This window comes from Sitophilus oryzae, unplaced genomic scaffold (genome assembly GCF_002938485.1).
Source record: "Sitophilus oryzae breed Bouriz unplaced genomic scaffold, Soryzae_2.0 scaffold_85_pilon_pilon, whole genome shotgun sequence".
In the NCBI taxonomy this organism is placed as follows: Eukaryota; Metazoa; Arthropoda; class Insecta; order Coleoptera; family Curculionidae; genus Sitophilus; species Sitophilus oryzae.
The window spans coordinates 3,433,204-3,460,504 of NW_022147483.1; the positions used below are offsets into that span (position 1 = coordinate 3,433,204).

The 27,301-nt window shown below is 32.2% G+C and overlaps 2 protein-coding genes across 3 annotated transcripts; one reads left to right on the forward strand and one right to left on the reverse strand.

Annotated features, from left to right (window-relative positions):
• Positions 1-1,744: 1,744 nt before the first annotated feature.
• Positions 1,745-2,302, reverse strand: LOC115890193. Its single transcript, XM_030910353.1, has one exon. It carries the CDS (start codon positions 2,300-2,302, stop codon positions 1,745-1,747), a length of 558 nt encoding a protein of 185 aa, XP_030766213.1.
• A 5,162-nt stretch (positions 2,303-7,464) lies between these two features.
• On the forward strand, positions 7,465-25,023 carry LOC115890127 (dual specificity protein phosphatase 22-like). Of its 2 annotated transcripts, none has more exons than XM_030910279.1 (7): positions 7,465-7,566; positions 9,970-10,086; positions 15,754-15,878; positions 16,211-16,382; positions 18,600-18,763; positions 19,348-19,511; positions 24,583-25,023. In XM_030910279.1, exons 1-7 carry the CDS (start codon positions 7,546-7,548, stop codon positions 24,759-24,761), a joined length of 942 nt encoding a protein of 313 aa, XP_030766139.1. In that variant the 5' UTR covers positions 7,465-7,545; the 3' UTR covers positions 24,762-25,023. The 2 variants fall into 2 exon arrangements, with proteins under 2 accessions (XP_030766139.1, XP_030766138.1); XM_030910278.1 differs by lacking the exon at positions 7,465-7,566 and adding an exon at positions 9,498-9,669.
• Positions 25,024-27,301: the final 2,278 nt, after the last annotated feature.

Below are 27,301 nucleotides of genomic sequence, written 5' to 3' on the forward strand. Positions count from 1 at the left end.
AGAGAGGTATGTAACATTTATTCTTTGTAGTACTGAGGCATATTTAAGTATAAGTATCAGGTAGGGAGTATAAGTATCAGGTAGGGGGATCAGGTAGGGAGACGTATAGAGATAATGCTGTAGGTTATGTAGAAGTGAAAAGAGACAAAAATATTTGTTTAGTACGTGGAAAAATAACTCCAGAGCATAGCGTAAAAAAGAAAGTTGTTTTTATATATTTACACCCCCTTACCCTTTGATTTTTAAAGATTATTTCATGTATAATATCCTATACCTATCTTCAAATGTTTACGAAATATTGACAGATGAAAAGCGAAAAATACCTACAATTTTCTGGACCACCTTTTTTTGACACACCCTGTATAACTAGAATTAATTTTAAAAGAGAGTATATGAAAAACCATGCAACTTTTTTTATTTAATGTTTTAATGTAGCCTTAACTTGCAGTTAAGGCTGTATGTGGGTGTCAAAATATAATGAATAACCCTGTACATTCAAATTTCAGATACATATGTAAGACAATATACATAAATATATGAACTTACATCAAAATGATCTTCACAACAATAAATCGTAAAAATAGAGGATAATTTAACGTTTTTCTTTTCATCTCTTCTCATGGTCTTGGACCATTTTTTTCTGTTTTCGCTTATCCATTACTATTTATAAATATCACTAATTACTAATTATGTATTAATTAACACAAATAACTAAAATTTTGACTCGGATTCAACAGCGTTTAAAAAGCAAACTGTGTAAAATAAACACGCGTCTGGCTCCACTCAACCAGAAGAACGGCGGGTGACGTCACGGCGGCAAGGCGCGGTAGAGAGCGTTTGCGCGGCCATTTAAATTAACAATATTTAATTATTTTATATTAGAGGCATTTCTTAACCGATATCGACCGATTTTTGTTCAGTTTGTAATTATAATCTAACTGTTTTAAAACCCTGTTCGGCTTAACCTTATGCAGTTTTTCGGCTCATTCGCTTTGATGCAGCCGCGGCTGGAATTGTCAATATTCGCCGCCGACCGACTGTGCTCTTGGCGACTGCTCATAAAGATCGTACAGTATTGCCATTTCATAGAACAGTGCACCCGCTATTTTAGAAATGATTTCAAAGTTGCATGTTACTTTTCGTTTTTAGAAAGAAGTTATGTTAGCTAGAACAAAACATTCTTATATCTGTTTACCGTTGCTTTATTTATCGTATATGAACATTAAGTGAGCAAGATAATGGGATTAGAAGATTTAGTTTAAAACCATTATTTAAAAACATGCATTTTTCCTCATTTCGATGCCGTCAAATGGAATTGGAAATATTCGCCGCTAAATATCAAACACTTGCCTGCCGCCTCATAAACAATAAAAGGCATTGATGTTAGAGACAGTGGGCCTATATTGAATAATAAATAACATAAAATGAATTATTTTTAAATAATAGGTAAAGATACCACCGAGCCGAACATTAAATATTATATCTACTATACCGTTGTCGGTTGATCGTTGATCATGAACATTATATTGTACATAATAAAGAAATTTTAGTTAAAATATTTTCTTTACCTTTTTTAAGAGGCCATTTATTTATTGACTTCTGCTTCATTTTCATATTTATATTTCTTTATGACCAAAATACGGGCCCCTTCTGAAGTCGGTTCAGAACGTTCTACGACGTTTTCCGACACCTAACCTCCACTCTTGTCTATTTAGCCAGAGATCATCAGGTATTTCTCTATTTTCTAGTTCTTTATCCACACCCTCCCTCCAGCTTCGTCGCGGCCTTCCTCTTTTATTTCTGCCTCGAGGTGTCCACAGTAAAATTGTTTTGGTATTCTGTGATCGGGCATTCGTTGCACATGTCCAAGCCATATGAGTTGTTTTGTTCTTATGTCGTCCACAATTGTGTGTTCTGCTCCCATAATCTCCCTTACTCTGTTGTTGGTTATTTGTTCACTTTTCGATTTTCCAGCAGATCTCCTCCAGTAATCCATTTCGGTCGCTAATAGCATGTTCTCTGTTCTGCTTTTCAACTGCCATACTTCGCTTCCGTAAGTTATTATGCTTTTCACTACCGTATTATATATGTTCTTCTTATTAGCTTTAGAGATTCCTTGATCCCACAGTACACCATTCAACATAGATGTTGCCCTTCTGCCTTGCATTATTCGATCTTTTATACCCTCGTCGAGTTTTCCATCGTTAGTTATTTTTAATCCGAGATATTTATATTTGTCACAGTTTTTTATCACGCTTCCATCCTCTAAGACTATGTTCTCTTGTGCCCCCCCTACAGTCATATATTCAGTTTTGGTGATATTTACCTCCAACCCCCATTTCTTATACTATATTATCGTTTTGCTTAAAACGATAATATTACTAGTCTGTACATTTTGTACATTTGTTGCTTTAAAAACAATCTAAAATGTCAATATTCCATGGATATATTGATAAATGAGGTCTAAATTATAAGAAAATGCATTTTCTACGAAAACTTGAAGGGATAGGTAAAAAATGGTATAATACAATTTGATAGACAATTTAATTGGGCATCTGATTCTCCTAAAATATACAGGGCATTCTATTTAAATTAAAGAAGTTATTGCCGTTTGAAGCTAATAATTATATAAAATAAATTTTTAGACACTCTGTATAAGGTAGTATTATTTTTATTATTGCAACATAATAACTGATCAATAAATAAACTTCATTAAATATTTAGTATTAAAAACATTGATACCTTTGGAGAAATGAAGCTTTAAAATTTTTACTGCAATTTCACAAAATTGAAAATATTTCAAAAACGGTAAGGTTTAAGTGTGATAAACCTTAATAAAATTTACCTTTATTTCAATCGTAGAATCTAAAAATGTAATAATATACAGGGTGTTCCATTTAAAAAAATACAACTATAGCATTTTTTACTTATTTGGGACACTCTGTATCTTGTAAAATTATTTCTAAATTGTAGCTCTAATAGTCTTTCAATGAACCCAAAACTTAAAATTTGTAAAAATCTCATCGTTTAGCTACAATACTCCGTGTCGTATGTGGTGAACAACCCTGTATAAATTATTACCGAACAAATAAAGGTGTGAAAATAAAGGTAGCTCGCTAAAGGTGTGGCACAGCTTTTCACAGGCATGGAAAGGCAGCAAAAAGTAATATAGACAAAACACAAATAGATATTCTAATTGGAACTTACCAGGGGCGTATCTGAGAACGATTTTAGGGGGGGCCAATTAATAGAATGTAGATTGTTTGGGAGGGGAGTTAGGTAACCGCGACGGTTAAAGATTTATTGTGTGTCCCTTTTCTTGAGTTAGAACGAGTTATAACTCATTATACAGTCTCAGGGTTTTGACAAATATACTATAATACCCCCCGCGGAGCGCGGAGGATTAAAGGAGGGTTGCAGGAGTTAAGAGATCACACTAAACACACGCAATAATCACAAGCACCTAGGCAGTTCGGAAACTTTTGTAAATTTTTATTTTTTTCCATAGCAACTGTTAAAATTGCATTATAAGAATATATAAAACAAGGATTATACCTATCCCCCCCCCCAAAAATAGTAGATAAAATAGTACAGAGAATATACCTAGCTAGAAAACGAATGAACTCTGCCATACTGAAAAATGGTCCTACAGGAGTGGCGCCACCTATTGAGTAGGGCTTGTTTTAAATGAGCGTATTTATTGAATTTTACTCTGAAATAATTAAATTTGATTATTAAATCTTATTTTTTACACAAATTCAACAATACCAATAACAAGTATCGTTGTGATGTGTAAAAAATAAGATTTAACAGTATAATTTATACAATTATTATATAAAATTAAAGCCAAACATGTTTAAATATTATTTATTATTTTAAAGTTTTTATTTATAAATCAAATATTTAAACATCGATTATTATAATAAAACAAGACCAACGTAATAGGCCCAAAGTTTTGTAAATGGAATAAATATAAATAGGTACTTAAATGATGGCAAAAATAAAAGACTTACATTATATTTTTAGGGCCACAAACAAAATAAATTGTCTAATTAAAACACATATAACAAATTATAGTTTGAAAAACGTTTTAATAATCATTTGATAATATTATGATTGGCGCATAGATAAATGAAACAAGTTTAGATTGGAAAGTGCCCCTAAGGACAATGTAAACACTATTTGGCGCTTATCTTGCAACGGTCGCGACCCAAAACTTTTAAATATTTCGCAGCGGTTCGGCTTTTTCCGGAATTATATCGCCAAATATTGTTTATTCAAATTTATTATTATTTTCGTTTAATTTTATAAATAAAATACAATGTGTTGCATACAAGAAACTTTATTTTATATAAGGACGCATGTATGAAATCCTATGAAACATTGGAAACCGACGTTATGCTACGATCCACGATGGTTTTTGCAGTTCACAGTTCACAGCTCAGCTTTTTAAGTCTTTAATGCCACTTTTTCACAATTATCATCGGTTGGAGTAATTAAAACTTGAATTAAACTCACAAGATAGCAATATTACTTTGAAAATGGACGCTATAAACACTTTTCGGAATTTCTTTAATGAGAGCGGTTTAGATTTTGAAAGATTATTATGATTTTTGAAGATTCTGACTTTGACAAGAGAAAATTATTTCTGTTTTTGTTCGCCGTTGTTCTTAGCGACCGCTATAGCAGCGCCAGATCGCGTATAACGGTCGCGACCCAAAATAATTTCGCGACCTAAAATTTTTACGGGCTTTCCAATCTAAACTTGTTGCATTTATCTATGGATTGGCGTTTGAATTTGCGCTATGACAACGACAATATTTTTTGGAGAATTTGACAATAGTATGACAATGGCCGTTGGAAACTACAAAAAAATTTTGATTTAACGCCATCTGGAAATAACTAGTAGCAACTTCTTAACCTAAAAATTAATTGCACTACCACCTAGCGCCTGAGGCTGAAACTATTTTATTTGAAATTTCCGTGGAAACGGTGGAACCGCTTTTGCTATTTCACTTTCGATTAAATGATACTTTAACAGCGAGGATAGGTTAAAAACTTTATTTCTTCTCGCACGTTTTTTAATTGCTTCTATTTTTGAAAATTTTTGTATTGCTTTCATAAGTTATTCGGGATTCAAATGGAAGTAGTTTGGATATGGCGTTTTGTCGCCTCAGCCTGAATATCTGTTGGTAATTTACTTATTTCGTTTTGAGCCATTTCTGGCTCCAATTCCATCAGCAATCGACACGAAAGAGAATTAAAAAATATTGACTCAAGAACTGACAACTAAAGAGAAGCGCTAAAGTTTAGGCTACCGTCCCCTACATTTATTCATTGATCCAATGGCGCATCTAGAAAATGGTCACAGCTTACAGAATACTTTTTTTTTACTTAAGCTGTGAAATGGTCAAAATAAATTATTTTTTTACCACTATTTTTATTCTTATTCTCTTATTTTTTTAGAATAACGCTATAAATAACATATATTTAGTTATTTCCTTAAGTACTACCATTTGCTATTGGTAGAAGTATGTTACTTATGAATAAAACATATCTTCCAAAGACACCAAACATGTTTTCTATCAAGTTTTATCAATAAAAGTCGCAAAATGACCACCCTTGTCACAAAGGAACTTGTTTTACTCCATTCTTTTCCATTGTAAAATAAAATCTGTTCGACACCTGGCACTCTTATGCTATTTTCTATCGACCACTAAATTTCATACGAACTTAATATATTACAGCGTTGCCAGATCCATTTTAATTTACTGAAAGTCACTGCTAAATTTGTTTTTACATTTCACTGTTTCATCACAATACACCAAAACACTTTTACTTTTACACTGGACGCGCGTTTCGCTAACCATGTTAGCATCATGAGCAGATGATTATAAACTAAAATACAATCTACAATTGGAGCGTTTATATACTCGCTCAGTGGGCACAGTGTGGGCGTGGCAAGATCTAGCCAACCGAGTCAGAACCCACTGAGCGTAACAGTTAGATTTCCGCCACTAGAGCAGTAGGAACAAAGAACTTGAAGGAATTGGACCGTTGTCTCTGTTCATACTATCTTTACATTTATTAATTCTGATGCTTTCATATGCATCTAATTGCCTGTAATATGAGACTTGTTTAAGTAATTTTAAGTTATTAGGATCTATACAATGTTCTTTATCAACAATATGTTCGGCAACGCAAGATTTATCAGGTCTACCATATCTTATCTGAGCTAAATGTTCTTTAAATCTAGTTAATATTGATCTTCTAGTTTGCCCAACTTATTTCTGATTACAATATTTACAAGAAATTTCATAAATACCCGACCTTTCCAGTAGAGGTGTTTTATCCTTTGGATTACCTAATAATTGTTGTAATTTATTATTAGCACTATACACAAGTTTATAATTGACATTCTTAAAAATTCCTTTTAGACCACGGGACAACTGTCTATCAAACGGTATTGAAAAATATTTTGACGTATCTTTCTCCACTTGAAAAGTCGAATTTTCAGAAATCATTAACCTATACCTACGTTTTCTAATTATTTTATCAACACGACATGATTTCTTCCCTACTGGAAAGGTCGGGTATTTATGAAATTTCTTGTAAAGATTGTAATCAGAAATATGTTGGGCAAACTAGAAGATCAATATTAACTAGATTTAAAAAAGAACATTTAGCTCAGATAAGATATGGTAGACCTGATAAATCCTGAGTTGCCGAACATATTGTTGATAAAGAACATTGTATAGATCTTAATAACTTAAAATTACTTAAACAAGTCTCAAATTATGTATATGAAAGCATCAGAATTAATAAATGTAAAGATAGTATGAACAGAGACAACGGTCCAATTCCTTGCTTACTGAATGTGAGGAAGTAATTGTAAGGTTCCAGCCCTCAACTGTAATTTTCACTGTTTATGCCGGGTCCTGACCAAATTTTGGTTGCGACAAATCCAATACATTTCTGCGACATTTTTGTCTCATACTACTATATAGTAGTAACAACTATATTACTACTAATTGTAGAGAGAAACAAGCCATATAACATAGGATACAACATTTTAATGAACAATGCTTTCTATAAAATCAATAAAATGAAAAATATACGAAATAATATACATGTACTGATTTTTTTTAGAAAATCGACAACTATGAAACTATGAACCCTTCCCGGACACAAACGGTACATTGTGAAACAGAAAATTGTAGAGAGAAACAAGCCCTATAACATAGGACACAAAAATGTAGTAGAATAAGTGAAGTAAAATTAATTATTTGTTTTAATAAGATATTTTTTTCCATTCCTTTAAGACCACCACACATTCACAAAAAATAAACTTTTTCAGAAATTTTCCGAATTTAAGGAAAAATATACAAGCGACACCGGCAACACCGAGAAATTTTCCCGGTTTGTTTTCCCTGTGGCACGGAAACACGATTTTCACTCAGTAGACCGCCGCACCCTTCGCAGGGCACTGTTCCAGCCCTAGAGCAGCCCCCCGTCAGGGGGCTCGACACGTCAGGCCCCCCGAAAATGGGGAATGGCATGAACAAAGTAAGTTTTCCCGGGAATTTCCTTATGAAAATAGCGCTTTTCCGGCATTTTTTAGTTTGAAATTGCATGCAGTGGACGTGTGTGCAGTTTTTTGTTTGAAAAATCTATAGTTTCCGCTTAATTTGCATTGTAATGAGTGAATTAATTTTAAATTGTTCCTGTCTGAGAAAATCTTTTGTTCAGCATTTATTTTTTTTTGTTTGTCTCTCATGATTAATGTTTTTCTGTTGAGAAATTATTTGTGTTTATTTTAGTATATATATACAGGGTGTTTCAAAAAACATGTGCCATGTCTCGTGGGGAGGTTCTTCAGGTAAAAATAACTTTGTTTCGTAGCTGCAGGGTGTTAAAATCTTAATAATCTTTCCATTTATTATTTTATCATTTTCTTTCAAGTACTTTTACTGGTTCGAATTTCGAATAAAATTTTGAGGGTAAAAGTTACTATAAGTGCTACATATTTTAATGCTAAAAAAGTGTCGATAAATTCATCAGTGACGTGCATATGGGTTATCACTGGAATATTTTTCAAAAAAAAAACATGTGCGCCACTGATTTTTTTCCTTTAATATCAAAATTGTGTAGGCCGTTTGATGCAAATTAAAAATTATCTCTTGATATTTTGACGAACTCGGCCTGCGTTATGAGATAAACGCAATTTTAATCATAATTAATAAATTTAAAATTAAAATAAAACTAATAAATTATATATTTTAATTAATTTATTATTAAATATAATTACTATTAGTCATTATTAATATTAGTTCAACCTACAGCAATTTCAAATAAAAAAAATAATGGTATTAAATTAAAATAAGTCCAAAATAATCGAGTTATTTTACTTCGAAAATTAAAAATAATTTTTGCTCATATTTTGAGAACCACTGGATTCTTTCTGGGTGTTCTTTTTTGTAAAGTTAATCTACTACCTATGTTGTCATAATAACGAGATATTATGACAATAATATTGAGATGATATTCCACCCTTTGAATAAGAAGTATTCCACCCTTTGAATAAGAAGACTAAGGAAGGAGCATAATACTATCCATGTATTCAAGCATGGTGGGCGGAAAAGCCACCATAAAAGCTCTCTAGGGTGGGGATCCTTGACAGTTCTGTTTGACGATTCATTTGACACATTTGAATTTGATTTGAAATTTTGTGGATTTGTCAGCCTTTACGGAGCTTATTTTATGTTATTTATTATTTATTCTACTACTGATAGTTGTATAAAGGTAGTAAATCTAGATGGAAATTGTGGCAGAACTTAAATTAACAGTGACACTATCGCGATTTATCGAAAAAGACTCTAAAATAGTTGGTTGTGTAGCGTGCGGTAGATCTCGGCAGAAATTGAGTGAAATAATGGAACAACTTTTCGCTAGTAAAGTGACTATATAATATACATACGTGTAGTAAACCGATCATTTATGAAATTCACTTAAATTAACTAAATTATATATTTTTCTTGCATTTTAGCTTTTATTTATAACTTGTCAAAGATTAGATGTCAAAGAATTTAGATACGTTAATTTGACTTACCTGCTTCAGTAGCGTATCGGATGTTTGTGTTAATAAATACTTATTATAACTTATTTATTTTTATTAGAATTATATATTTTTATAACAATTTTAATAACTACCAACATTTATTCACAACGTAAAATAAAACAACAAATTATTGAGTCTACCCCACGTCTACCCTACATCATAGTTTTACATTTTTTAAATAAAATTAGAACGACACTGATAAACCGGAATTTAAGTCGGCCATATTTGAGGCCCATCGCGGTGTACCTAAGATTTTTGATATGCTCCTTCCTTAGTCTTCTTATTCAAAGATTCCACCATATTTTTTAACCTCTAAATTTTACCTTTACCAAATTTTATGACACTTACAGATGTCAGTTAATGATTCTACCTGAAACAGCTGCTATAAAGAGCAATTTTGAATATTCAGTTCAAGGGTACCTACTACATACTTTAGAGAGAAACATTTTACAGTATACACGTGCTTAAGTATGTCTTCTTTTGAAGTTTTGTTTGATAATGAACAAGTTATTGTCTCCCCGTTAACACAAAGGAATTTTGGCATGAGTTTGGTGAGTATAGTTGCGAACAAAGGCACGAAAACCGTTGCCAAAAACTTTCTAAAGTCTATAACTTACTGGGTGTTAACTGTTTAAAGTTTTATGTTTTGTAAAATAATTACAGAGTGGCCTACTTTTTCGAAACAAGATTTTAACCCTAGAGAAATAAAATAAATAGTAAAATTTTACTGTATAAAACAAAGGTACCCAAGATATACAAACCAGATATAAACAGAAAAATGCTACGTTGCCACTTGTTTATTAAATAATTTCAGTTGGGTATTATTATCTTTGTTTTTAATATGCTTTCAGGTTTTACCTGGCTTGTATGTGGGAAACTACAGAGATTCAAAAGATTCATCTCAACTAGCCAAGTACAACATCACTCATATTCTTGCTATACACGATACAGCACGAAGAATACATTCAGTAAGCAATTTTAATTGTTTTATTTCATTCAGTGTAGATTAGACATGATTAGATATCTGAGGTGGATTCGGCCTGTTCTACTGCGAACTCTTCAGATCTTTAGAAGTCCTCTTTTGGTCCTTAGATAACGTTCTCCAGTCCTAATAGGATACAACATTTTAATGGTTCTTTCCATAAAATCAATAAAATGAAAAAAAAAATACGAAATAATATACATGTACTGATTTCTTTCGAAAATCGACAACTATGAAACTATGAACCCTTCCCGGACACAAACGGTACATTGTGGGACAGGAAATTGTAGAGAGAAGCAAGCCCTATAACATACGATACAACATTTTAATGAACGGTTCTTTCCAAAAAATCAATAAAATGAAAAATATACGAAATAATATACATGTACTGATTTCTTTCCAAAATCGACAACTATGAAACTATGAACCCTTCCCGGACATACACGGTACATTGTGAGACAGGAAATTATAGAGAGAAGCAAGCCCTATAACATACGATACAACATTTTAATGAACAGTGCTTTCCATAAAATCAATAAAATGAAAAATATACGAAATAATATACATGTACCGATTTCTTTCGAAAATCGACAACTATGAAACTATGAACCCTTCCCGGACACAAACGGTACATTGTGAGACAGGAAATTGTAGAGAGAAAGAAGCCCTATAACATAGGGTACAACATTTTAATGAACAGTGCTTTCCATAAAATCAATAAAATGAAAAATATACGAAATAATATACATGTACTGATTTATTTCGAAAATCGACAACTATGAAACTATGACGCCCCTTCACGGACACAAACGGTACATTGTGAGACAGGAAATTGTAGAGAGAAACAAGCCCTATAACATAGGATACAACATTTTAATGAACAGTGCTTTCCATAAAATCAATAAAATGAAAAATATACGAAATAATATACATGTACTGATTTCTTTCGAAAATCGACAACTATGAAACTATGAACCCTTCCCGGACACAAACGGTACATTGTGAGACAGGAAATTGTAGAGAGAAAGAAGCCCTATAACATAGGATACAACATTTTAATGAACAGTGCTTTCCATAAAATCAATAAAATGAAAAATATACGAAATAATATACATGTACTGATTTCTTTCGAAAATCGACAACTATGTAACTATGAACCCTTCCCGGACACAAACGGTACATTGTGAGACAGGAAATTGTAGAGAGAAACAAGCCCTATAACATAGGATACAACATTTTAATGAACAGTGCTTTCCATAAAATCAATAAAATGAAAAATATACGAAATATACATGTACTGATTTCTTTCGAAAATCGACAACTATAAAACTATGAACCCTTCCCGGATATAAACGGTACATTGTGAAACAGAAAATTGTAGAGAGAAACAAGCCCTATCAGTCTTATCCTCTTCAAAATGTCTATGCCATTAGTATGGAATTGTGTGTATTTTAGACCACAGAACAGATTAAAATTTTAGACTTTAGACTAGAGTCTAGAATTGACTTCTCTAATTTTATAAAGCTACAAGATTTTTTGTCTGTATACGTTGTTATACAAATGAGTTAAACATTGATTTTCAGTTATAACCAACATGAGGCAATAAGAATAAAAAGGCGTTCTCTACCCTTTGTTCTATGAATATTGATTTCAATTATAAATATATTAATATGTAATTAAATTGGGAATTCAAGAAACTAAAAGTCAAATAAAAGTCGATTTCAAGAAAATACTTCTTATATATTTTTTATAAAAGTCTGGAGTTTTAGAAATTAGGGAAATAAAAACAAAATAAAAAAATAGTTTTTGTAAACACAATTGCTTTGAAATAAAATGGAAACCAGCTTTTCAGTGGATTTTAACTAGTAAAAAACATAATTACAATCTATAGTCTGTCTAACCGGAGAATCCTTGAGCGTGACAGTTGTGTCTGTCATTTTAATTGACAGACAAATTGAAATTACTGTCATTTTTTGCATGTGGTCTGTCGAAATTTTCATTCGTTCCTTGGACAGACTATAGTATACAGGGTGATCCGAGCTGTATTCCGGAAACTTCGGTAGTATATCCTTCAGATAAAAATAAGTAAAAAAGTTCGTATAAACGTATGCTTAGTTTCGGAGATACAGGGTGTAGAAGTTTCGTCAATATTTGAATGAAAATTGGTGTCTTGGAGTTTTTTGACATGAGAAATTTGATTTTGATGTTAATATGACTCCTACTTGTAGAAGGTGCCACCTACATATTTTTTTAACTGGTTTGAAGAGTAATAACTTTTCATCCGTACCTGTATAAAACTACTTAGTGAAAAAGGATACATTTTCACAAAATAAATCAATTACAACATATGTAGGTGGCGCCCCCTACATATAGGAGCCATCAAATTCACCAAAAAATCAAATTTCTCATATCAAAAAACTCCCAGATACCAACTTTCATCCAAATATTGACGTTACTTCAGAAATTATTTGGAAAAAATCGAAATAAAAATGAAACTTCTACACCCTCTATCTCCGAAATTAAGCTATTTACGATATACATTTACACGAACTCTTTTAGTTATTTTTATCTCTAGAATATGCTGCCGAAGTTTGCGGAAGACAATTCGGGCCACCCTGTATGTAAATGTATGGCTATTACAGTTGAGGGTTGGAACCTTTGGTGTTACAACAGCAAAATAAAAAACACTAATTTACCACAATCCACCAAAACACATTTAGTTTTGCAATGGACGTGCGTTTCGCTAACCATGTTAGCATCATCAGCAGATGATTAAAACTAGTTTTAATCATCTGTACGACTATGCTTCTTTGATTATTTATTTATTTTTTATCTCAAACCCCACATAATTAAAAACTATTTAATTTTTTAAACAATATTTAATTCTTCTATTAAATTACATCTATAATATATGACCTAACTTTTATTCAATTATACAGTATTTTTTGAGAGAAAAAAAAACAGAAATTTTCGACAACACAAATATGGCTTTGCAAATTGACTTTGTCACTTTGCTCATAAATCATTCCATGTTATGTAGGTATTCCTGAAATTAGTTTGGCTCACTGCAGAACATTGAATATCGATTTCCAGTGTTATTAGTCTCGTATGTTATATTTAGTTTATCGCAGTAATGTTCCAAAATAAAGATTAATTGTTTTTTAAACTAGGGGCGTGTTCTTCACATCCCTACCTAGCTCTAATTTCTATTTGTTCCAGATAAAATATTACATTAAATATCCAGACTATATGAAAGCTCTTTTTAAAACTTTAGACTTTTTTTTCTCTCTCTCTTTATTAAGCAACTGTAAAGCTTACTGTCTTTATCCCCTTTCTATATACTAGTAAATATTTAAGAATGTTTTGTTTTCGGTATACATAATTCACATTTTTAATTTATACCTACAGGATGGCGCACTACATATAGGTACGGCGGTGAATGTGAACGCGTTGGTGTGTGCTAGAATGATCGCTCATGTTATCGCTGCACTGATCGTGATCGTGATCGCGGCCGTGATCGCACCAGTGCGCCCGTAGTTTTACCCTCCTCCAAGATTTACTGCATCACTGGTCATAGATTTGGGTATACCTAGTACTAGCTCTGGACCAAGCTAGGATTTCCATGATTCTTGCCTTCCTAGTTCATCGGCTTTTTCGATGCCTTGGATGTCTCTATGGCCCGGCACCTAGAATAATTGAATTCCCAAGTCCCAAGTCTATCCAGGCATTCCAGATTAGCCTCGATGATACCTTTGGGTTCATCGTCGCTTTAAGGGCCTCCTAACTGTCTGAGCATATATTGAGGAGCTTTCCTAAGTGAGCTCTTCTATTTTTTTCTCTCACGTATTGCAGAATGGCCAAGAATTCTACTTGGAATTCGGTTAAGTATTTACCCATGAAAAAAAGATAAGCTTGCCTTTGATCTTTTCCCAAATACTCCTGTTCTCGCTTCTGTTCCGTCAGCGGTCTTTGACAGTCTGTATACGAGGTTAGATCATCTTGAAGGAATGTTATATCTGTCCACATTCGTTTTATTCACCTCAATCTAGGTATATTTAGCTTAAAAACGCATAATGTTTGAGCCATTTGGCTGTTCGTCTAAAAATTCATGAAAAAATATGGCCGTTTAATCCGAAAAATACTTTATAGTTCCATATGCTTCCACAAAGTACCGGGAACAATAACATATTAGGCCAACCCTATCCGTTTGGATCTTTAAAATCTTCGGATTGATAAAGTGACAATTGTAGCTATCCAAAGACGACTTTATAGAAACAATAACTTTTTTGGAACTACATAGTCAACGATTCTTTGGAACCATAAAGCGATTTTTCCAAGAAAGTTCCCTGCGCCACCAAATTGCCGCTTAATTGCAGCGTTGCTACACCGATCGCGGTGGTGGCGACTATACATTCCATTGGTGCCACTATAACGTTCCGCCTTGTCCTTTGAAGTTATTTTTTACTTATTGTGCATTTTCTATTATTAGTGTTTCTATATTATTCAGAGCTACATGAGGTATAGAGTATTTTAACGCCCACTCTTTTGCTCTTGTTTTATATTGTTGTTGGTTCTCAAATTAGTTCTCCTCTGAGATTCTGGTTCAGATGAACTAACACTACACTCATCTATAGAAACAGCTTCAAAAATGTCTCAGTCACTACCTGATTTATGATGTTCATCAGTAGGATTATAGAAAGATGTAGTTTTTGTTTCTGATGTTGACCGATGCATGATTCCTTTTGTTTAATTCTTCAGTAGAAAGTACTAGAATATCTAAATTTCTTTTTATTCGCGTTAGGGATTTTACAAAATTTTAATAAAGCTTTAAAAAAAGACAAGCTTGCCTTTGATATTTTTCCAAATACTCCTGTTCTCGCTCCTGTTCCGTCAGCGGTCTTTGGCAGTCTGTATACGAGGTTAGATCATCTTGAAGGAATGTTATATCTGTCCACATTCGTTTTATTCACCTCGATTGGTTTGTGGCAGTGATTTAAAGAGGAGTTATTTGGTCCCATCTCATTTGGAGGAATGGTCCCCCTATAGAATTCTCGATCTTTAAGTGTCCTGTTGTTATCTAAACAAAAAGGTTAAAAAGGTCTAGGTCAAAAAGCGTCATTGATGTAGTGGACATCTCTCTCAAAAGTCGTTTGTAAAAACAAAGAAAGGCTTTGGACTTAGACGCTAAAAAACTTATTAAACGAAATTGCAGATATATGTAGGCAAAGAAAACAAGCAACTTATAATACTCGTTCTTTGCATCTGCATTATTTTTATCGAGTTTTTTATTATTCTGCATTAAAATATAGTTTTGTTAGAAGGAATTTTATTTCATATTGTATAGCCAGAGGTACAGCTTTCGTCTACCAATTCAAATGTTGTGGGTTCGAAACCTACCGCCGGCATTTCATCAGCTGACTATTTTTAATAAAATAAAAATAGTTTGGGTACCTAGGTCGACTCAGCCTTAGATGAGTAAGTACTTGGGATTCACAATTCTGAGGTAATAATAGGCGGTTGAAGCGTAGTGCTAGCCACATTACCTTCCTTGTATACCGAACGGCTCTATTATGGCAAGCTGTACCTTGCTACTCCCAAGGCGTTAAACGCTATATACGGAAGCTATTATTATTATATTATAAATGTTTTTTAGGACAAACACTACTTGTGCGTGATGGCTTCTGACACTCCGGATCAGAATCTGACCCAGTACTTCTCTCTGTGTAACGATTTTATACATGCGGCAAGACTCAGAGATGGCAACGTTCTCATTCACTGGTAAGTAGATTAATTATTTATATTACAAGAGTTTCTCGTTATGTTCCTTAAGAGTCTATTACGCTGTACTGTTCGGGTTGCACTTAGGGGTCGGGTAAAGCGGGTGTATGGCCGAAGGAAATATATATTATATTTCAGAAGTCTGCCTACGACTTAGCCCGATCCTGTCGTGTTAAGTTTAATTTCCTTCTTCATTAGTTTAAAAATCCCTTGCCAGTTTTACATAAAACGTTAAATGGCGAACGCTTATTTTGCTACTTTTTCGGACTAGTGATATGGATTTGTGATGGACTAGTGATTGGACTATAAAATGTTTTCTTTTCTGTATTTAGTTTGGCTGGTATGTCACGCAGCGTGACGGTAGCCGTAGCTTACATCATGTCTGTGACGACCTTGAACTGGAAGGACGGCCTGAAGGTGGTCAAAGCGGGTAGAAACGTCGCCAATCCGAACCTGGGATTCCAACAACAACTGGAACAATTTGAGTGCCTGGCCTTAGCCGAGGTAACTAGATAAAATCACTTTATTTTGTCGTGGTCTTGCATAAAAAGCAAGATATAATTCGTTTTTCGATAGCAACTGTTAAGCTCCGCGCGCACTGAATAGGTATCGGCGAGAGCGAGCGGCACGTAATTTTCAGTTTACGTTGAAATAAATGTAAAGCTTGTTTCATATAGACGCGAATCGCGAATTGCGAAAAGCGATTCGCCAAAAAATATTCGCAAAATTTGGACCTATTTCATACAGTCGCGAATTTTTAGGGACATTTCATTTTTGCTCCACTGAAAGTTACCAAAAAAAAATCATAACCTGAGATAACTTAATTTGTTTTATACATATTTATTCGTGTTTTCGATCTTTATTTTATATTTTATAGCATACAATATGAGTTTAAATTTGTTTAATAATTATGAATATCGATTGCGATTGTGGAATTGGAATAGAATAAGGTGTAAATTTATATAAATTTACATATAAAATGGCACCGACCTTCATTTCATGGTCATCGCTGATGCCGTTCCTTTTCGATAATACGGTACTATAAAAACTATTTATATTTTTTATTTTTTCAATTTTCTTTTACTTTTTTATTGTATTTTAAGTTTTTAAAATTTTGGTTTTAAGTCAGTAGTGAATAAAACGAAACTTGTGTTTACATTTTGTTTAATGATTGACGTTTCGACTAATTTTAATTCGGTCTTCTTTAGAATCTATAATATACAATACAATTTTATCACTAAAAATGTGTTTAATATATAATTTTTTCTTACCACAAACGTAGAAAATTATTTATACGTATATTATAGATTCTGAAGAAGACCGAATTAAAATTGGTCGAAACGTCAATCATTAAACAAAATGTAAACACAAGTTTCGTTTTATTTACTACTGACTTAAAACAAACATTTTAAAAACCTAAAATAAAAGCTATATATATAAATGTTTGTAATGACACTTATTTAGATTAAAAAACTAAAAATAGAAGTTTTATTTGACTATTTTTCATATCTAGCTTTGTTTTTAAAGAACAGATTAAACCCTTTTGAATTATACCAAATTTGTTAAAATCGGTCAAGCTAAGAGTCATGTAGTATATTTTATCCCCATCTTCCACTCTATTTCACTAATTTTATGTGGTTTGTTAAGATCTAAATATATTAATTTTCATCATAAAGTATAAAATATAAAAAGTTGCATAAAAATATAAATAGTAATAATACTTTATAATTTTTTGAAATGCCGAATGAATTTGACTAAATTTGAATAAACTTCTCCTCGTCTATGCTCAAATTTATGCTGGTGACGTACTCTCGACCGCCGATCGTGCGACTCCAGTGCGCGGCTACAATCGACTTTCCGACCGGTCGTGTCGGTCGCGCCGCTCGCACCGCTCGCTCTCGCCGATACCTATTCAGTGCGCTATAACTCTGCAGCGCATGCGCAAATGAAATAATGTCTTCATATTTCCTTCTGCGCATACGCATCATAGTTCTAGGACGGTTCAGAATCGGTAATAACAGGAAAACGAAAAGAGCTATTGATAGCATTTTAATTAACGTCATATTTTTGTTGTTTTAAAATGTTAAAGAAGCACAAAATTTATTTTTTCCATAGCAACTGTTAAAATTGCCTTATATCTATCAAAAATAGTAGATAAAATAGTACTTTAACCGCAAGGGTAGATTAAATGATACTTTAACAGCGAGAATAGGTTAAAAACTGTATTTCTTCTCGCACGTTTTTTTATTGCTTCCATTTTTGAAAATTTTTTCTATTTTTTTTCATAAGTTATTGGCGATTGAAATGGAAGTAGTTTGGATATGGCATGTGTCGCCTCAGCCTGAATATCTGTTGGTAATTTACTTATTTCGTTTTAAGCCATTTCTGGCTCCAATTCAATCAGCAATCGACACGAAAGAAAATTAAAAATATTGACTCAAAACTGACAACTAAAGAGACAGCTTTATTTTTTTTTTAATAGTATAAGTCTTTTATCTATGGCTTTATTTATTTGTCAACTTACATAGAAACCAACGCCAACCCAGCACAATATTTTTTCTACTCGTAATAAATTCCTTGAAATAATAATTTCTGAATATTTTTTAAAACGCAACTCGCTACACTCGCTACGACGATAAAATTGCATTATCGTCTTGTATAAAAAATAACTATAATTAGATTAATTTATAAATTTTTATTTATTGTACATCTTTGTTTTAGGAAAGAAGACGGCTTAAGGAAAGATATCCTAGTTTAGCCCTAGTATACAAGGATCAAGAGTATTGCGCACTCATGCTGAACAACTACGAAGAACTGCTACAATCCAGGAGCATTTGTGAGGGGAAATGTGCCTTAGGGGAGACCTGTCCGACAGGGCTTTGCAGGTAATGCTCGCATAACCTCCAACCAGAGCTTTTAATAACTTTTTTAAGTTTTTTTCTATCTAGGAATAAAGATTTAAATTACAAATCATTTTGAAGAAAGTATTACTTAAACTTGAAGTTTTAAGTCAGCTTTCAGAAAATGACTTAAAATCAAATGACTTCTTCTTTTTCGTACGTTAGAACCAAGTCCTGTGGTTTCTTCAATGGTTCCTTAAGAACAGTTGGGATGATGAAGATCAGCGTTCACACTTTGTGTTGGGTCTTTTCTCCTTAGCAATTTTTGCTAACCGGTCTAAAAATGACTTAAAATCAAATGACTTAAGTCATTAAAACGATTTAAGTCAAAAAAAGATTTAAGTTTTCTGTGAACTTGCAGCTCTGCCTCCAACCCAATTATTACTCAGAAAATTTCAAACTAGTACTTTGAAACCGATCAAAATGGCAAGCCACCAATAATAGAATATATTGGTGACAATCATCACAGTTCCAAAAAAAATATAATTTGTTTAGCCTTTTTTTCAGTTAATTGATGAGACTGTGTCGAATCAATTTATTGCTCTAATATTGATTTTTTGTTGTTGTAGGTCGGCTACGCAAAAGAAAACGCCTCGAAAAAGAAGTAGTACTACAAGATCTCAATCAGAAATGAGGAGGAGTCCTAGTACGTCCAGTACAAAGAGCAACTCAAGTACTAGAAGTGCTTGCGGTACCAGACCAAGATCTGGACCGGCAGGATTGAGAAGTTTAGGTAACAGTTCTATACTTTTCGTCCACTGAATAAATATACTATATTAGAATAGCTTTTATGAAATGACTATATTTGTAGAGAGTACACTGCCTTGAATAACAATATTAAGGAAGGAGTATAATACCACAGATTAGGTATCCTATAAGTATACAGATAAAAATCTTGTCCCTAATTCGTGGTACGAAAATTGTTTTTTATGACGATGTGCAAACGAGTCAAATTTCCTCTGCGCAAAAATAAACTCGCGTAAAATAACAATAAACAGCGTAATAGAGAGATATCGCTAAACCGAATAGCGTGCATGGATGTTAATAAGGCCAGGTGTTATTTCCTTTACGTGAGGTGGTATTAACGCTCTTCATTTATAGTTATCGGATCGGAAAGAATTCTGATCGCATCGCGTCGGCTATTTAAACTTAACCTAACTTTGAATTTAAAACTTTGAAATTGTTTTGTTTACTAGGTATTTTAAAACTAAAGGGCTAAAGTGCTTATTTTCAGTGCTTTATTGTTCAACGTCTGCCAGTGGGTTTAGGGCAACAAGCAACAAATTCTCTTAGAAGGGCTAAGTCGTCATCTGCTGTAAACCTAAGCCTCTTTATAGGTTCTTTAATATTGGAAGAGGTGGAATCCATATTTTGGGCCATATTTATTTAATTAAAACTAATCCCAGCTACTTAATCAAATTACCTAATAAAACTAAAGCAATAATTCAAAACAATTCAAACATAACCTAAAATAAAAGATCTCGCCGGCCAGCTCCGGTTGTCAAATACCCGCACATGCCCATTTAAGCAATTTTTAAACGTTATCAGAGGTTATTTAGAAAGAGCGCTTGATGTAATTGATCCGCAAATTACGTCAAGCTGTAACGTTATTAGCGGGTGTTGCGTTAAAAATTGACTCGCGCATATCGTAATCATGATAAGGTACGCGTAAATACTGGATGACGCTATTCGGTTTTCCGATATTTCTCTAATAACTGTGCCGGTCAGGCGCTGCGCACAATTTTAGAGCTAACCTAACTAGTGCCCGATTCCGAAAATTGGAACCACGAAAAACAATAAAGAAAAAACAAAGATTATAATCTGTATCCACTTCCTTGAAACAGGTTGAGCTTGTTCAGGTAGCACTTTTTTCCTGCTGAGCATTAGTAGTTCCTTTTGTAGTTGTAGAATTAGGTCCTTGGATGAAGACCTTGCTATGCCTGCAGTGCCTGTGTATGTTTCTCCAGTGGATTGCTTTTTCCTAATTCAAATCTTTACTGCAGTAGTGTTGTTGCAGTCCTAAGTTTGAACCACCGTAGTTAAGGAATTGCTGCCAATATTGAGTATTCTGCTATTTGAGGTTTCTTCTTATGTTGAGGATCCCACCGCTGCCACCAATGTTGTGATCCTGTGTTGGACCACCGTTGTTACCAATGTTGTAGTCGCTTCCACCAAATGCAGTAATCGCTGTTAAATCACCTTGTTATGATTTGACTCGTAACCACTTATGTTAGGAATTTTATTATTTATTTTTTATAATTAATCTCCTTAATTGGTTATTACTTTTTTAATTTTAAATTTTTAATACAAAGTACAAATTTTAACTAACAAATATTCATTCAATCTTATGTCTATGCAAGAATTTTTTAGGAATGAACTTTAAGTGTATCTCTTTAGAAATGTATCCCGGTCCCTTCTGCGACCGTGCTTTTATGCCCTCTCCGAAAATCCACGGGCGTACCTATTATTTCTTAATAACATTTTATGATGGGTTTGCAAAAAGCCAAACATAACCATTTCTTAAGTAAATAGAAACCAGATATCCCGTCTGAGGGTGCAGCCACACTATCCTAAAAACGGCGTATCGGCGTAACGGCGTAACGACCTTGAATCGATTTCCAGTAATTCTATTGGCTGAAATTTTTGACAGATGAATTTGACAGATAAAATTTCTGACAGATGAATGTTTCAGCCAATAGAATTACTGGAAATCTATTCAAGGTCTTTACGCCGTTACGCCGATACGCCGTTTTTAGGATAGTGTGGCTGCACCCTGAAAGTAAATGGATTACTAAGGAAAACTAAAAATGACGCAACTAGCTATGACTATTTTATCTTAAGGCAAAGGTTCTGTTTATTTACGTCTATCTTTCTGAGAAGAATAATAATGTTAATCGATGGTTAATCGTTTTTTAATATTTTAAACTCTTTTGGCATAACCGTAGTATAAGGATAAAATTAATATTTTATATAATTTGTAGAATATACATATACATATACATATAACTATATTAAATGTATGTTCACAACAGTGTGTGCGAGAGCTAATGGCTTGGATTCTCAACTAGTACGGTCGCTTTATTTATTTAAATAAAAATATTTATTTATCTAAATAGAGCGACCAGAGAGTCGCCACTTCAAGGAAGGCAATGGCAAACCACCTTGACTATATTTGCCTTATAGAGCCTCTCAAATAGGTAGTGTCGTTCGGATTCGGCGATAAGCTGTAGGTCCCATGTCTCTTGTACAGGGTGGGTCAAATTCGGCGCTTTTAAATGGAAACACCCTTTTCTATAGTAGAATTCTTTTAAAAGTTCCTCAATATGGCCGACCTAGTTACGAAAATTGGTAATTTTTTTTTAATGAAAAATAAGTTGGCGTTAGCGAATTCAGAAATTGATTTACTCTTTGGTTAACAATAACATTTTTCAGTATTGTCAAGTTGACGTTAAAGTTAGGTTATTAGGTGGTTGTCATAAATGAAAACATAGATTATTGAAATTATTTAATAAGAATAAAGGTATTTTACCGCAGATCCGAAGAGATTTTACTTAAAGGTATTTTATAAACTTTCTCAGTGAGAATATTAACTCCCCTGTTTCTTATATTTCAGTTAAAGGGACGAAGAACTATAGGAAGTGAATTTTTGTTTTCATGTTTTGACGATGTCTGAGAGTTCCTAGAATTATCAAGATTATTGAATAATTATAGTTGTTTAATAAGTAAAATTAATAGAAAACTTGGAAATAGGATGATGCGTTTCATGTTATAGTTGATAGATCACCCCATTTCTCTTAACTTGTTTTTTTTTCAGTACAGTTAATCACAAATTGAATTGATGCGTGCAAAAACAGCAATATATTTTCAAACATCTTATTTAAATAGTTCTTTTATATACTGTTAAACTGTATCAACTACAAAGTCTTTAGCAAAAAGTTATAAGGTAATAAATTTTGTAGATATAATTTATGAAAATTTATATATAAAGATTAGAACACAATCCTCTGAAGGAAAAAGAAATACTCAAAAACTCATTAAATATACTTTATTAAAAATAACAACATACAAAAACATCCATTCAAACTGTAATAATCAGAACATTATCCACATTATACCTTTATTAAATTTGTGTTCACACTCCTGTCAGGAAGGCCAGAAATGTTTGTTTATATACCTAACTGTATTTTTTATTATTCTTTGTGTATCCTGTAAAGTAAAAAAATATATATAACAAGAAATATAAAAACAATGCAATAGATATCAAACAGATTCATAAAAACTACTTACAATTATTGTACATATTATATATTTCAAGAGTTATTTGATCTTTGGTCCCATTACCAACATTACCTTATTTAGGTCTTACTTTACTAACTCAACTTTTAAACCTTCTTTATATTTTAAAACTGATTTATAACAATCTGAAATACAAGTTTTAATCTATTTATTATCATATACATAATATTACAAACCTGAAAATGACTGATACTTTTTACAAACATCTGGACTAATTTATTTTCACGAATTTGTGGACGAGTCAATGTTTTCTAATACGTTTTTAAGCGTTTTACACATTTTGAATATCTTCCAGCCTATTCCTCAGTTCTTGATCGGTGAAAAGATTATTTATAACTATATAATTAGTACTGCAGGCTGCAGGTTAAATAAAAGAACAAAATCAAGTAGAATTTGTGAATAAAAACTCAAAAAATAATGAAAATATTTAGAAAAAGGAACCGTAAACGTCAATGTCAGTCAAGTGTCAGAGTTCAATTGGATTTACCACAGATTATCCATTTGAACTACAGTCGATTCCAGTCTAGAGATTTTCGTTTTTTAAGCCTCCCATACTGAAGTCCGCCATATTGGGAAGTTTTAAATGAATACAAGTATATAAAAGATAGACGAAAACTAATATCGGTGTCTGGAGCTCAATTTTTGTCAAAAACATGATTGTGAAAACCGCATATCGATATCTGTTACCGTTTCGGAGTTACGGGGTGTTTTTCAAAAATATGCATTTTTAACAAATCGCTGTAACTTTTTTGCTATGGAAAATTTTGTATTTTTATGAGAACTTTTCCAAAGCACATTTTTACGTAGAATTTAATGGTTTAAGTATACTACGCGTTCAGAGGCGGTGCCTCGTCTTGCTGGAAAAATATGTTTTCGAGTTCCATTAAGGGCATCATCAATAAGTGGTCCAAAGCCTACTAGTTTAAAGTGGCGAAAAATTCTGTATTTCGAAGGGGATTATAACAAAATATCAAGTGTGCTATATTTTTGAAAAGGTAATTTTAAATTCTTTTCAGTTAATTAAAAATATAGAGGATGTCCCAAATAAAAAATCAATTTTTCTGTTGATAACTCTTAAATTATTTTATTATATTATATTTTATAAATTTAAAAAAAATTATACTTAAACCATTAAATTCTACGTAAAAAAGTGCTTTGGAAATGTTTTCATAGAAATACAAAATTTTCCATAGTAAAAAAGTTACAGCGATTTGTTAAAAATGCATATTTTTGAAAAACACCGCGTAACTCCGAAACGGTAATAGATATTGATGTGCGGTTTTCACCATCATGTTTTTGATGAAAATTGAGCTCCAGACACCGATATTAGTTTTCGTCTATCTCCCATAGAAAAGGGTGTTCCCATTTAAAAGCGTCGAATTTGACCCACCCTGTACTTGTGAAACACTGATGACACACATCACAAGTACATGCGAGAAGTAGCCTACGTTCTGTGTAGAGTACGACACTGTAAGGAGAGTAATATTGTTCTTCTTTTCTTAAAACAGGATCTGCACCACCATCTCGTTCGGGAAGTAGAGTGGACATCTCCTCTTGCAGCGGGAACCTCACAGCACCCTCCACACCCCAGACAAGCCCTCCAGTGTCACCCCAAAGGAGAAGGGGTACCTTGGGACGCGTTCAAGTACCTTTAGCCCTAAAAGAAGACGATTTCGATGACTTATAGCAAGAATTTCGAACGGTTTATTTGTTAAAGTATTTGTTACAGGTGTTTTGGGAACGGTTAACTTTAGAATGTACCAACTTAAGGGTTAAATAATCAGAGAAATATGCAAGCGCAGAAGAGTACTAAAATATTTGTTGATACCTACATAAGTAATATTCCTATAAGGCTAGTTAGTAAGTTAGTATACAAGTATACAGTGTCCGGCAATAGTGCGTCGGGCATCTGTAGCTCATAGAATAAAAAAAAGCTTTTGGGAATTTTGTTTAAGTGCAAACCTAAAATATGTTATATTTCAAGAAAATATATTAACTTCTACAGTGTGGCTCAAAAAAGCCTGAGTGGATCGGGATGATTTTTTTATCTCCCCTCTATATTATTGCATTTTTTTGCTTGTATTCAGATCACTTTACATAATTCTAAGATATGAGTAAATATATTCCGGTAGATTTAGAGATAATAATAAATAAATAGATAATAATAAATAAAAAAAATCTTTCAGCGTTTCTTAAAAAAATCTATTAAAAATACAAGAACTGTCCTGAAATCAAAACTATATTAGGTATTTACTTTAGATGGTCTGTACTTACTCTGCTATAAATATCGCAATCTTAAATCATACAGGGTGTTCAAAACTTTCAAAAATATAAAATGTTTCTTCTTCGTTTTTTTTTTAAATGGAACACCCTGTAGATTATTTTTTATTAGATGGAGAATTAAAAAGATTACATTTTTTGTATTTAGAGTACTATTTCAAAATTTTTAACGGTTTTGCAGATACTATATATTTTTTATTTATTTATTAACATCTCTCATATTAACTCATATCTCAGGATTATGAAATCTTGCACACATTTAAGACTCACCCTGTATAGTAGTTAATAGGTTGGTTTGGATACTCCTATCTACCCTTGTTTATAGCATTTTGGAACTTTATTTGCATTATCTTTGCAGATGCTTAAATTCTTTACTAGCCTTATAGGACTATTATTTATATGGTTTCCAATGACATATACAGGGTTGTTCACCACATACGACACGGAGTATTGTAGCTAAACGATTAGGTTTTTACAAACTGTAAGTTTTGGGTTCGTTGAAGGACTATTAGAGCTACAATTTAAAAATATTTTTACAAGATACAGAGTGTCCCAAATAAATAAAAAATATCAAAGTTGTATTTTTTTAAATGGAACACCCTGTATATTATTACATTTTTAGTTTCTACGATTAAAATAAAGGTAAATTTGATACAGTTTATTACACTTAAACCTTACCGTTTTTGAAATATTTTCAATTTTGTGAAATTGCAGTCAAAATGTTAAGGCTTCATTTCTCCAAGGGTATCAAAGTTTTTAATATTAAATATTTACTGAAGTTTATTTATTGATCGGTTATTGTGTTGCAATAATAAAAATTATAATACCTTATACAGAGTGTCTAACATTTTATTTTAAATAATTACTAGCTTTAAACGGCAATGACTTGTTTAATTTAAATGGAACACCCTGTATATTTTATGAGAATCAGATGCACAATTTAATTGTCTATCAAATTGTTATACCATTTTTTACCTATAGCTTCAAGTTTCCGTAGAAAATGCATTTTCTTGTAATTTTAAATTCATTTATCAATATACCCATGGAATACTGACATTTTAGATTATTTTTAAAGATGTACCAAATTTTTAAAGAGTACAGATACTAATATTGTCGATATAGTTTGTTTATTTTATTAAAAAATATAATATGATTCCAGTATTCAAACTACATTAATTTACTGTTTGCGTTGATTAATAATAATTGCTCCAAGAACTAAAAAACTGAATTTTTTATGTGTATTATACAGTGTGGTAAAAAGTAACACCTTAAAAATGATATTTCATTTTTTGACAAATGCTTATTTGTAACAACAGGGACATTCATTTTTAAAACTTATTATTATATTGATTTCTGATTCAAATCCACATTTATTTAGAATAATTTATTCACGAACATAATTAAGTATGTAATTAATTAGTATTTGGGTGGAAATAATGGTGGTATATTTAATTAATGGTAGACTCTTTTATGAAGATTTAAATAGTTTTCTTTTTGCATACAAATGGGTTAGTAATATTACCATTTTGTTAAAAACGATGATATTACTAGCCTGTACATTTTGTACATTGGTTGCTTTAAAAACAATCTAAAATGTCAATATTCCATGGGTATATTGATAAATGAGGTCTAAATTACATATAAAATACATTTTTCAAAAGGTCAAAATACATTTTAGTTAGTAATATTACAGGTAACTAATTACAATGGTAATATTACAGTTAGTAATATTACCATTTTGTTAAAAACGATGATATTACTAGCCTGTACATTTTGTACATTTGTTGCTTTAAAAACAATCTAAAATGTCAATATTCCATGGGTATATTGATAAATGAGGTCTAAATTACATATAAAATACATTTTTCAAGGTCAAAATACATTTTCTACGAAAACTTGAAGGGATAGGTAAAAAGTGGTATAATACAATTTGATAGACAATTAAAT